Source organism: Ambystoma mexicanum, chromosome 3p, assembly GCF_040938575.1.
Source record: "Ambystoma mexicanum isolate Mex_15411 chromosome 3p, UKY_AmexF1_1, whole genome shotgun sequence".
Lineage (NCBI taxonomy): Eukaryota > Metazoa > Chordata > Amphibia > Caudata > Ambystomatidae > Ambystoma > Ambystoma mexicanum.
The window spans coordinates 326,185,984-326,198,668 of record NC_090925.1 but is presented as its reverse complement, the minus strand read 5'-3'; the positions used below and the strand labels follow the sequence as shown (position 1 = coordinate 326,198,668).

The 12,685-nt window shown below is 44.8% G+C and overlaps 1 protein-coding gene across 1 annotated transcript in view; it reads left to right on the top strand.

Moving 5' to 3' along the window:
• LOC138580390 (3'-5' exoribonuclease HELZ2-like) overlaps positions 1 to 7,949 on the top strand; it is a 957,207-nt gene extending 949,258 nt beyond the window's left edge. Inside the window, exons 19-20 of the mRNA XM_069650902.1 lie at positions 2,264 to 2,431; positions 2,893 to 7,949. Coding sequence (XP_069507003.1) covers positions 2,264 to 2,431; positions 2,893 to 3,005 — 281 coding nt within the window. The 3' untranslated portion in view covers positions 3,006 to 7,949. The remainder of the gene's footprint in view (positions 1 to 2,263; positions 2,432 to 2,892) is intronic.
• The last annotated feature ends 4,736 nt before the right edge of the window (positions 7,950 to 12,685 follow it).

Sequence of the window (12,685 nt, the reverse complement as noted above, 5' to 3'; positions counted from 1 at the left end):
AACTGTTTGTGTGTGTGTAGTTTATACTTTTTAATATTTTGACTTAATTCGTGTGTTGCTAAATATGGAGTTTTTGTCATTACGTGTGTGGACAATCTAGTGCTTGACAATCTCCTGTGCATTTTAACTTTCCGCCACACCCCGATCTTCTTGGTCTAAGCCTTACCGATCAGCTTATCGAGGGACTTTGATTAAACTTGTGAGTGAAACCTTTACTGGCCCACTAAGAACATTATATCAACAGTGGCTCTGAAAAACATCTCAACACAGCCCTCTCCCCTCCCTTAGAGTGAAGCCAGTCTGCTTGGTCACGTTACTGTTGAGTGTTTTAGACACTCTTGGTGAGCAACCCCTGCACACAATACTGGGACTGTTTTTTGAGCCCCTCATTAGAGATCTTCAGAAAAGCCTCCCTAGCATGGTTATGGAGGGTTTTGTTTTCTTTTTTGTTGTATTGTCTCCTCCAACCTGCTCTCCTTCTTTCCCAACCTCCTCTGTACTTCCATGCCAAGGAGGCATCCATGTGTCTGACTGGTGGAGTTATGACATAAGTAAATAACTTCTCAAGAACAATAGTACCCCTAGTCCCTTAGCTCCATGGGCTGCAGGGTCTAAACTCCTTCTATTCAATGTGCAATGTACACCTTACTCTTCAGACCCTCTTTGCTAGAGTGGGAATGATCAGGGGGTGAAGCCTGGGCATCGGCACAGTCTTGTTTGATCTGGCCTTTTTGGTAGCGTGCTATGCACCTGCTCTGTCTAGTAGTCATTTGGTCACATGCATATAATATACACTGCTAAGAAGTGTTGTTACTAAGGTGAGTAAATTAATGTACACATAAGCTTTCATTTTTTATTGTTGTGCAGACTTTAACTGGGGGTTCTCTGTTAATGGGTGTGTGTGTTGGAACTTGGGGCCAGGTTTTTTTTTTAAAGTAGTGACGCATTCTACCAGGAAGGTTCCAGAGTGTGGAACTTAGTATCCTGCTGCTCAAAGTATTTGTTTGAGTCTTGGATGTAACCCAAACGCAAAACTCTAGCATCCTTTTAGTGGGTGGCAACAAAAAAAACAATACACAGAGGTGGTGGAAAATGAGAAATCCAAAGATAAAAACATGGCCACGGTCTCAAGAAAATGGTGCTTTGTTTGCTTGGTGTTTCTGTACTTGGTCGCGAAGAAGATGAGGCATGCTTCACGATGAGAGGGGGTTGTTTAAATCTTATCTTGACAGCTCACAAAGTATTAAAACAAAGAACCTGGGGGAGTATCTGAAACACAAGTTTGTTTAGAGATTTTGGATTGTTGCTGGTATTGAAGAGAGGATTGGGGGTGTAGTGGAAGATGGTCTGTATCGGGGAAGGGTGGGCCAGCTATTACTGCTTTATATGTTTGAATCAGGTTTGTAAAGAGTCCGGAAGGAGCAGAGGTCCAGCTCATGCGTGCTTTTTAAGGTGAGGGAATTTGCCTTTGGTATGGGGGAATTGGGAAGAAGTGACAATTTTTACAGCAGTTAAAAGGAGTATTGCAGGTAGAGTTGAGGTGGGGGCTATAGTAGCTTATCTTGTTGAAGACTAGTGTTAATATCTGGAAAGGTTTTCTTGCCAACGTTTTGTCAACTAAATTCCAATTAAGTGGGCAGGAGTGATGGGTGTGGTGATTAAAGGGTGGGAGAGTTGTGGGGGATTAGACAAATCTGATTGGATTCGGAACAATAGATGAGGGACAGTTGAAACATCTCAGATTAGTCAATTTTAAACACCACGTAGTTTATAATCCAGTATTGAATGACCAAGATGTTGGCCAATCCCTCCAGACCCTTGTATTGTTCATGTTCAAGGGTGGAAGACTAAGGTAGGAATGTCATTCGCAAAGAGGTTGGAGAATCCTAATACTTAGTCAAAGCAATTTGTGTCTGGCTAGGACGGAGGAAGGAGTTTTGGTGTTTATTCAAAATGTGTTTGGCACGGTCGCTACAGAGGTACTGTAAAGAGAGTCCAAGTAAGGGTGTGATGATGCCCAAATGTCCAAGTAGACAACATTTGCCAGTTTGCGATGTTTGGATGACTGCATAGTTTTAAGAGCGAGGACTGAAGTGACATTTCTGTTGTCCCAGGTCTTGCTCCAAGAAGTGAAAGGAGATTTGTAAAAAATCAAATAGGTCAGTTCTGTAGAATACCAGTGTTTTTGCATATCGCTGATAATGTAGCTAGATTACCTATGATTTGAGTTGCAGACCATGAGTTTATTTGAATTTTTTTACAGGTAGTGAGTGGCGCTACGTCGTCCTGTCCACAGTCAGATCCTGCTCCCAGTATGAAGCAGATCGCAAACCCACCAAGAGCTGGCTGAATAAAAACCTTGGTTCTGTCACGGATCAGAACCAAATCAATGTTGCTATAACCAGAGCCCAGGAGGGCCTCTGCATCCTCGGTGAGTGCTTTGTGCTGGTATATCTTCGACTGGTTAAAGGAGACTTAAGCCTGTGGTGCCCAGGCAAGATCTTCAGAGTTGTGCATCTTAAATCTGTTCTTTGTTGGGTAGAGTCAGAAGAAAGTGGCAGTGAGCTCTTCCTTTTATTGAACTATATATTAGGGTTTTTTGTATACAACTATGGAGAGTGATATGCTTTTTCCATAGTCATATGGATCGTAAGACTTGTCTTGGAGCACACGCTGAGTCCGCTTAGGACGAGACCTGAAGTCTGTGAATGCTTGGAGACTAGCCTTTTGGGGAGCTGTACATGTTCGTCCGACCTTAGTTACCATTGCCACTTTCGATATCCATTGCACTTCTCCCTGAGAGGCCAGTCACATGTACTGCAGAAATGCTGATTGGGGTTTGTGTTTAAGCTAAATACTTTTCATCACACCTGCTCCACTCCTTTCCAACAGGAAACCGACACCTGCTCCTCTGCTGCTTCATGTGGAAGAGACTCTTGGAACACTACAGACAGAGGAATGCCAGCGTGCTTGCACACGAAATCCAAGTGAGGAGGAAAAGTTAGATTGTATTGAGGTGTCTGACTACTTCAATGGACCCTACAGCTTCTTGCCAGCACAGCCAGCTGCACTACTTGACACTGTACTAGGCACCCTATGGGGTTCCTCTGCCAGGCATGGCTGATGCCTGGGACAGCCCTGCATGCACCCTATGGGTTTCTACTGCCAGGGAATGTCAGACCTCAGACACTTAAGCATGGACCCACATGAGTCACTTGTGCAATGCACAGCTACTCGGCATTACTTTTTATGAAGAAAATATGTTTGTTTGTATCCCTGCCCGTGTTTTTTATTGCTTGGACTGACCGAGACAAAAGTAATATTCCATACATTACATAGATTGTATTTTAATATTTGTGATAGTGCTTTTTATGTACTCTTAACCTAGCGGATTGCTATTTTAGATTGGAATACTGTACTGTGCATGAGTTTTGAATTGGTTACCTTTGGGCGCAGTTCTGACTTTAACTTTCTTGCACGCCACGCACAGTCTAATTTCAGAGACTTGTAGCTTTTACCAATTAGTCTCCGGTCAGAGACGAATTGCAAACCATTTAGAATCCAAGTCAGCAAGCAGAAGTGTGACGGTTTAAATCAGACCCCTGACGGACGTCTGTACGCTCATGTTCTGCTGCTACCAACGACAGTCCCCTTCAGAATTGTAGTCTGGAAGTGCGTTTTCACTATAAACCCGGCGTGAACGCGCCATGCGCGGATGAGTCGGGCCAGTCAGCGCCAGTCTGCGTTCAGACAAGACCAGAAGTCCTTACTCCCTGCTCGCCAGGTCATGGGCATAGAGGATGTTCTAAAAGTAATTGCAGCAGAAAGAATGAAACTTAATTTACGCTTGATGGACCAGCCTTGTAACTTGGATGCCGGTGAGCCTATCATGCATACCACTTGGTCCGCAGATAATGCGGGATACCTACCCAAACTAACCGAAACAGCGCTTTTAATAATGTCTCTACTGATCTAAGATTGGGCAATTTAACCGACAAAATTACCAAAGTAACAGAGAATTCATCTGAAGCAGTTGACCTCTTAGAGTCCACTGAACTTACACCCGCCTCGACGGGAATCCCCATAACAGAGATGTTTACTCCACACACCCAGGTCATTAACCCTGTTACTAAATTACATTGCATGTTATTAAACACGCGCTCGCTGGTTAAACATGCAACAGATATAGCCAATTTTATCGAGGACTAGAATTTGGACCTATGTGCTCTTACAGAGACATGGGGGACAAGTGCTTCTGCCCCGGCTCTTAATCTAGCCATTCCGGCGTGTATACCATGATCCGGAGAGATAGGCCAGAGGGTAGAGGAGGTGGTGTGGCCTTCATCCTAAAAGCAGCTCTCTCTGTATGGGAAACACCGGGTCTTTCTCTTGAGGACATAGACTCCTTACACATAAAAATAGGCATGAATGCAGAGGCCACAATCAATCTTCTCCTAGTCTATCATCCTCCATCTTCAAAAATAAATTTAGCCGAGGCCATCTGCAGCTATTTAATACCGCAGCTGAAACCGGCTTCTAAATATATAATACTGGGGGATTTTAACCATTGGTTAGGCACAACCAGTGATCGGGGCGGGGCAGAGAGCTGCAACAGTTCCTAGGTAACTGTCCAATACATGCTAACTCCAACACACTAATTGGGACACACGCTGGACTGGTTCACAGTATTAAACATCATCTGCAGTGAGGTAAGCACTAGCATTTGTCCCTGGTCGGATCACTTTGTGAATTTTTCACTAACTGTACCATTTGCAGTTAAAAAGAATCACAAACAATTGGGCAATATGTCACGGAATTCTAAGCAAATAACCGTGGGAAACATTGAGTCTCTGATCGAGAAGTCCTTGGACTTGGACTTCTCATCAGATTTGACAGCCCAGGCGATGGCAGCTGCCTTAATAAACAATTTAAATAACATCTTAGATAAACTTGCACCTCTAAAACAAAAAAAGCAATATAAAGAGGATAATAAAAATAAGGCCTGCTTCAATGAAGAACTGAGAAAGCAAAAATCTGCATCCTCAAAAGCCTTTCATGCATGGAAACCTGAACCCAAACCGAATCTTTTAGCTATCTACAAGAACATAGTAAGAGATTATAAAAACGCCATACTTGAAGCCAAAAGACATTTTCATAACAACCGCATCAGTAAGGCTAAATCAGACACTAAAGAAATGTTTAAGATATTAAAAGAACAAGGAATAACGCCGACTCCCTCAGGACCTGCAGAAAAAAATGACAAAGACTGGTGTCAACTCATCCAAGATGGACTACAAAATAAGTTGAATAATATCCGGTCGGCAATGCTTGAAAAAAAAACAAGATGTTGCAGTCCCTATCATCGGATTTTGACTCAACTAAAGTCTTTAACAGGGAGCAAGGTGTTAATTTTCACTCAATAAGTGAATCTGATCTAACAAAATTCATAGAACAAACGAAACCATTGTTTTGTAGAGGAGATGCTTGTGCATCTGTGGTAGTTAAAACTTGTGCCCCAAGTGTTATTAAAGCAGTCTGTATGTTTGTAAATGCATCCTTGAAGGAGGGCAAGTTGCCGATTGATTTAAAACAAACTATGGTCACTCCAATCATCAAGAAACCTTGATTAGCTAGGGATAACCCATTGAATTTTTGCCTCATATCAAATACCCCGTTTCTGCTAAAAATATTGGATCGGGTAGCATACAACCAAATTGTTGAGCACATGAATCAATTTCCAATTCTACATTCCCATCAGTCGGGATTCAAAAAACTATTTGGCACCGAGACAGCTCTTCTGGAGTTGAAATCAAAACTTTTAACCCAGATGGACAAGAGCGGTTTATCTGTGGTCATCTCATTAGACCAATCGGCGGCCTTCGATTTAATCGAACATTCCATACTTAACACTAGGTTGAAGGAATTTGCCAATTTCTCAGATTCTGCAGCCTTGTGGATTGTTTCCTTTTTGGAACATAGATGCAGCAGAGTCTGTTCGGACATAGCTGAAGCTTCACCAGCTCCAGTCCTCTATGGCGTCCCACAAGGGGCCAGTACATAACCATGCCCATATAATTTATTTATGGCTCCTTTTTTCTTTATGTTAGAGGAGGAGGGTGTGGTATTCTCAAACTACGCAGATGACACTCAGTGTGTAGTCCCTTTGACGGGATTCCATGATCAGGACAAGCTTGAAGTCAATAGATTATTTACCCGAATTGAGAAATGGATGCTTGACAGCCATATCACCTTAAATAGGAGCAAGACAGAGTTAATGATTGTGGGCAGCTCACACCCCTTGCACAATCTAAACCAGTCCTATAGTTCCTTTAAGCTAGGGGATGACATTATAGCTCCACTGCCAAAAACTAAAATACTGGGGGCAACCTTCGACCAGACACTTAATATGAGAGCTCATGTTACCTCGGTCGTCTCATCAGCGTTCTATTATGTCAAATTACTATCACACTTGAGACCGTTAATTTCACAGAAAAGTGCCGAAACCATTGCAAGAGCAATAGTCGGAGCAAAGATGGACTATTGTTGTAGTTTATTGCTAGGTACATGCACACAGGATCTAAAAAGGCTCCAGGTGGTGCAGAATTGGGCCATGAGAGTTGTGTTGGGGCTCGCTAGGCGAGATCACGTATCCGAAGCTAGGCGCTCCCTTCACTGGCTGCCTATAGAAGCAAGGATCAAGTTTAGAACTCTGGTCATCACTTGCAAGTGTAAAATGCAAAAGATGCCATCCTACTTGTAGCTCCACATGGTTATAGGTTAAAGGTGCGAATCAAAAGGTTCGAAATACAATAGGGTCGAAACAAAAAAAACGAAAACAAAAGGTTCGAAAAATGTATTTATTTTGTTTTTAATATATTTTTTTTTGGGGTGGGTGGTGGGTCCCCCCCAACCCCTGTTTTTGTGGTAAAAAACACTTTTTTACCTAAACGGAAACCCAAAAAAAAGATATAATAAAAAAAAAAATTGAACCTTTTGTTTTCGGTCCTATTGACCCGAACCTATTGCATTCGAACCTTTTGTAATCGCACCTTTAACCGGACACCGCTCCACATTAACGAGAAAGTGAATTCTATAACCCTGAGATCGGGGTCACTAAATGTACAGGTGCAACCCAGATGTAGAATATCAAAAGCTGAGAATGGTGCGTTTGCATTGAAAGCGCCCATTCTGTAGAATCAACTGCCAGGATATATCCGTAACCACAAGTCGCTCATTAATTTTAAGAAAGACTCAAAAACTCTACTTTTCACCTGATAAATTCTATCTGGTAGTAACTTAGATCACATGGGCCTCATGTTGGCATCTTTGTTGCCTTAGTGTCTCCCAGGTTTTTGGATTTTCTAGACCTGAGAGCCGGAGCCTTTAGATATATGTATACCTGTCCGCGCCTTCATGCCTGCGGGTCTATAGTGCGCATTATAAATGCAATGTAAAGTAATATTACATCATTTTGTCTGTGCACTTTGTGTTTGGTGGGAAGAACCGAAGCCACTTTCTGCATCAAAGGCCAATGCCTGGCTTCCTGCTGGTTCTGTACATGGTGTATGAATGCCAGGCCCTAAATTATACCAGCCTTGTGTGCCATGTGGGTTTTGGTTAGTGTAGTGTTTTGCTTTTCAGTGGACATCAGAGCTTTGCCCTGGGAGACCCTGGTGATGTACCCCTCGGATCTCGTGATCTGCCTGCAGAAAGTGTGATATTGCCAGATTGTCTTTACCTTAATCCGTGCACAGAACAATTTTATGACAAAAATTCGCTTTGTACGAATTATTTGATCCGTTTTTTACCGTGTGCGTGTGTATATTTAACCATGTGTCTGTACTATTGTACAAGATCCTTTTAATCTAATTATTTCTTTATGGCATTTCGAGCCACAGGATCTTTGCTATGAAATATTAAAGTTTATAATAAATTATTTTAGATACAAATGTTGTTGCTATGTTGTTAAACTGATGGCATGTTCTTGCATAGTGCTCGCACCACTCTGAAATGCAACGGCGCTAAAGCGAATTCACCATCTGTATTTGCTGGATTGTGAACACTAGAGCTTTGAAAGGGCTCCCTTCGCAGAACAAACGTTTGCACACTCTGCACAAGTGTTATCAAAACTGCTTGCGCTTGCAGAAGGAACGTTTGAGACAAAACCACTCTGTACTTGCTTTCTCTGCTCAAACTTTGAACATGCCTATTTTTTTCCCTTTTGTCTTGGTATTTTATTTGAATGATTCTGGGAGCATGTATAAGAACAAGGGCAAGACATTACATTACAGTAAAGTGTTGCAGGCAAGCATAGGAGTGGGAATACAACATCTAGCCACTAACCTACCATTTGGGAGTTACTGGAGGAGGGTAGGCTAATCCCAGCAGTATGTTTTTAGGATGTCTTTCGGTTTTAGATTCCCATGGTATGCATATTTGGCATATGAAACGTTATTACATTAACGCTCTCAAATCTCTCGTGGCCATGCTAAGGCAACCCAGTCCTGTTTCCTGTTTCCCCCTCCCCCCTTCAGATTCTGGGACTTTTTTCTTTCACATTTGAAATTTACGAAAACTACTACTAAAAGTCCCAAAATTCCTGGCAAAACCAGGACTAGGTGACCTTGCGCATTGCCATGGGGGAACCTTTTTACATTTTGGAGTGGGTGTTGACCTCGTAATCAGATGCCAATCTCAGGCTGTCAAACAGTTGTTCTCTTTGAATGTCGGAGGACTGGGTACAAAAGTAAGCTAAGAGCATTAAGATTTTACTGGTGCTTAATTACGTTAAGTCTATTTCTGCAGGATGCAAGAAGCACTGTTGCCTCCCAGAGTCTTCCAGCTCAGCGTTTAGTACCTTGTAGTCTCCAGTACTGTGCTGCACATATGCCTTCTGCCTTCAAACCGTCTTTAACCTTCACCACTCGGTCGGAACACTGCTGGTGTTTGATCTTGATCAAATCTGTTCCTGGTCCTTCACCTTTGTCAACTCTTGTAATCCACAAGATACTTGCCGTATATTGTATTTTGGTCCTACCATTAATTGTTTCATTGATCCGGTGAGGCTTCGCAGGTAGGCTACCCGGTACCTTTCATGAACAAAAAGGGTTAGTTTCAATGGTTCTTGGCTTTGGAGTTTGTTGGTTTAAAAACCTGTTTCAAAGACTTGGATTCAATTGTTTATTTATTTAAAAACGGAGTCATTTTTAACTAACTGAAATTACTTCCGGTAGTAAGAGAGCAGAGACACACCTAGGTTAAGGTACCTTTTACCTAAAAGCATTTTTGTACTAAACTACATATAGCTGGTGGTGATGGGGTACATGGAAGATAAAACGGGGACTGTGTCTGGAGGACTTTACAACATTGAGGGTCTGTCAACAGTACTTGCACATGTACGCATTACATAGAACCTTTTGAGGACAGAATGCAGTAGTGGTGCGTTGTGCAGTAAGTTTGGATAAGAGGGTGGAGTTTGAGCCTTATTTCGAAGGGTTCCACTGAAGCAATTGCTTAAATGGCCACAGAGGATTCCAGTCTAGTGTGTCAAGAATTGAAAAGGAGCAGAAGCAGGAGGTCTGATGGAGGGGCTGGGGTCTGATGGGTTGTGAAGAGATGAGGAGCAGCAGAATGTTCGAAAAGGAGAGTACAGTGAGATGCACTCAGTGAGGTAGTAGGAAGTGTTAAGATGGATTAATAGAATGGTGGACAGATTTTAGGAGGCCACCCTAGTTAGTGAACTGGGAGCTCTGAGTGGTTGGTCAAAACCTTAGGAGACTGTTAGTGGGGTCAGCAGTCCTTAGAGTCCACACAATATAACGCACAATATTTCAATTTAGGCAGGTATGTATAAACATACAAATATTTATCATAGGCCTTCTACACACACTAAAAAATGAAACAAGCAGGAGATATTATAGGTTCTTAAAATGCACTTGAATGACATAACACAGGAGGTAAATACATAAATGTAGGGGGCGTGGCTTAGCGGCCGATGTAGTGAGACTCGCTGCCGAGGAGCTCCGGAGCGATCCTGACAAAATCCGATAAAAACTAGCATAAATTGGTTCCAGAAGACCGCCAAAGTCTCCCCAGAGAGACAGGAACACCTGCTGCCCACACGGCGAAGCCCCCGGAGGAAACCGGGCGGTGGAAAAGGAGATAGACCGCCGGAGGGGAATCGTCCTGTGAAATCAAAATGGCGGACGCAGGAGTTGTGGGAGGACCCCGGCTGCGTAATACAGAATGAACCGGTGAATCTACAAGAGAGGGACACATCACGCGCATAACAAAGAAACCGGTGCGGGGTAGACCCGAGCCTGAGTCAACCCCACAACGTGGAGATCGGCGCGGCTGGTGGAAGTGGGACGTGGAAGCGGGAAGGCCCCTGACACGGTGAGGCGACATACGCAGCATGCACGGGAAGGCCCAAACCCAGAGCGACGCCCGCAACGAGGGCCTAACGAATACACCCGCCGGAAGAGTGCAATAATCCCAATATAAGGAGAGACCCGTAAACACTGGGAGCAGGGCGGCGGAAGAAGCAGGGGCTACGGCACGTGGCCGCAGCCAAGACTGGTACCGGCGACGCAGGCAGAGGGCGGCTCCCCCGCGATGCCGAACAAGAAAGCGGAGGGGAAAACCAAGCAAGTAAGCATGGAGACTTTTACGACGGCGTCCGGACACAAACCGTCGCCGTCAGCGGACTAAGCAGCAGCCGCGGATGACACGTCACGCCCAGTGGAAGCCGCCAACGAAGGCATAATACTGGAAGCAATCGCCTCCATGAAAGAATCGCTCGAAAACAAAATGGACACAGCAATCGGGGCCCTGAAAGCATCTCTAGAAAATAAACTGGATACAGTAATGGTAGATGTGGGCCTTCTCCGATAGGACGCGAGGAACCTAACAGAAAGAGTGACGGCGATGGAACAGCAGGTGCAGCAAAATACGGAGGGGGTTGCGGTAATGCAGACACAGATGTTGGAGGTACTACAGAGAATTAAGGTTCTAGAAAGGAGAACAGAAGACGCATGGGGGAGAGCGCGGAGGAACAACATCCGCATAATCGGAATCCCGGAAGGTGAGGAGGGCAAAGACCCCACTGAATACGTCGAGAACATGCTCCTCCTGGAGGTCGGAGTAGGTGCACTATCCCAGGGCTTTGTGGTAGAAAGGGCACACAGAGCCCTGACTGGAAGACCCCAACCGGGTGTCCCCCCCGAGAGCGATGATTGCTAGGATCATGAATACAAAGACAGGGAGAAAATACTAGCGTTCTCAAGGAAGTGGGGGAATCATCAGGAACTCTTCCAAGATCACAATGTATCCGGACTATACAGCCATGGTACAGAGCCAACGGGCACAGTTCGGCCCAACAAAAGAACGCCTCAGGACCATGGGGGTGAGATACATGCTCCTGTTCCCCGCTAAACTCAAGGTGATACACCAAGGCAAAACATGTTTTTTCGACTCCACTGAAGAGGCCCACAGTTGGATGGACTCACAAGGCTTCCCTCAGCTGAGGCAGAGAAACGCTAACAATCCTGGAAATAGACCCCGATGAGAAGTAACAAAGGCAACCTGGAACAAGAAAATGAGCATTACGTAAGTTAAAAGAAGCTAGCAGTAAGCATGGAGGAGCAATCGGCCCCACTTTAGCTGCATTGGCTGAGAGAAGCGGCGCCCCCGGGAAGAATGAACTATCAGTTTGGATGTCAGTTTTAAGGCATTACGCTGCGGCGAGTTTGCGCCCATCACAGGAGCATGGCGAGAGAAGCGGCGGAGCCCGAGCAGGGGAGGGTGGCTGGGCGTTAGTTTTTCAGTTTTTGTTGAAGTTATGGACGTTGAATGGAGTGAATGGGCAGTACAAGGCACAAACTACGGAAGGACTATTGTAAAGAACACTGGAATAATACAGACAATAAGCGACCGGAGCAACATGGGACAGGACCCATGTGACAGCAGCAGCCGCCACATCAAGAGGCATAGATCCAGGACCAGGGCACCGAGGGAGATGGGCACGAGGAGATTAAGCGCAGGATGCAGGGACATGGCAGTGGGACAATGATGCCAAGCAAACAAAGGAGATCATGGGACCGGATGAACTGACGATAGCCACCTGGAATGTGAGAGGACTCAATGCGTATGTCAAGAGACTTAGGGTTTATGCCTGGCTAAACCGGATGAAAATCAAGATAGCGATGTTACAGGAGACACACCTCACAAGAGACAGGCAGGCCAAGGTGGACAAGAAATGGGGAGGACGGATTTACAGCGCCACATATTCAAGTTACGCACGAGGTGTACTAATATGGATTGCCCCGGGGGTCCCGTTCCAGCTACTCAAGCAGGAGACCGATAAAAGGGACAGTTAGTGCGCATCGTGAAGCAGGCTACAAGCGCTTACTTACGTGCTTCCAGGCGCTTCTATTCCTCACGCGGGTTCGATCCTCAACTCTCATCAGCCCGCCATCCGCCATCGCCGGAACCCTGCAAAACAAGAGATATCATTACAAAAGACTTACCGTTCGTGCAGTTAACGACGGACAGCAGTCCTCTGAGGTCAAGAAGCCTGCACCCTTATCCAGTGAAGAAACTGGTTACGGCACCCTGCCCCGAGGCAGATGGAGAGCTCGGCGTTCACTTACCTAAGGTGAGGGTGTTAACCTTTGGGGTTCTACAG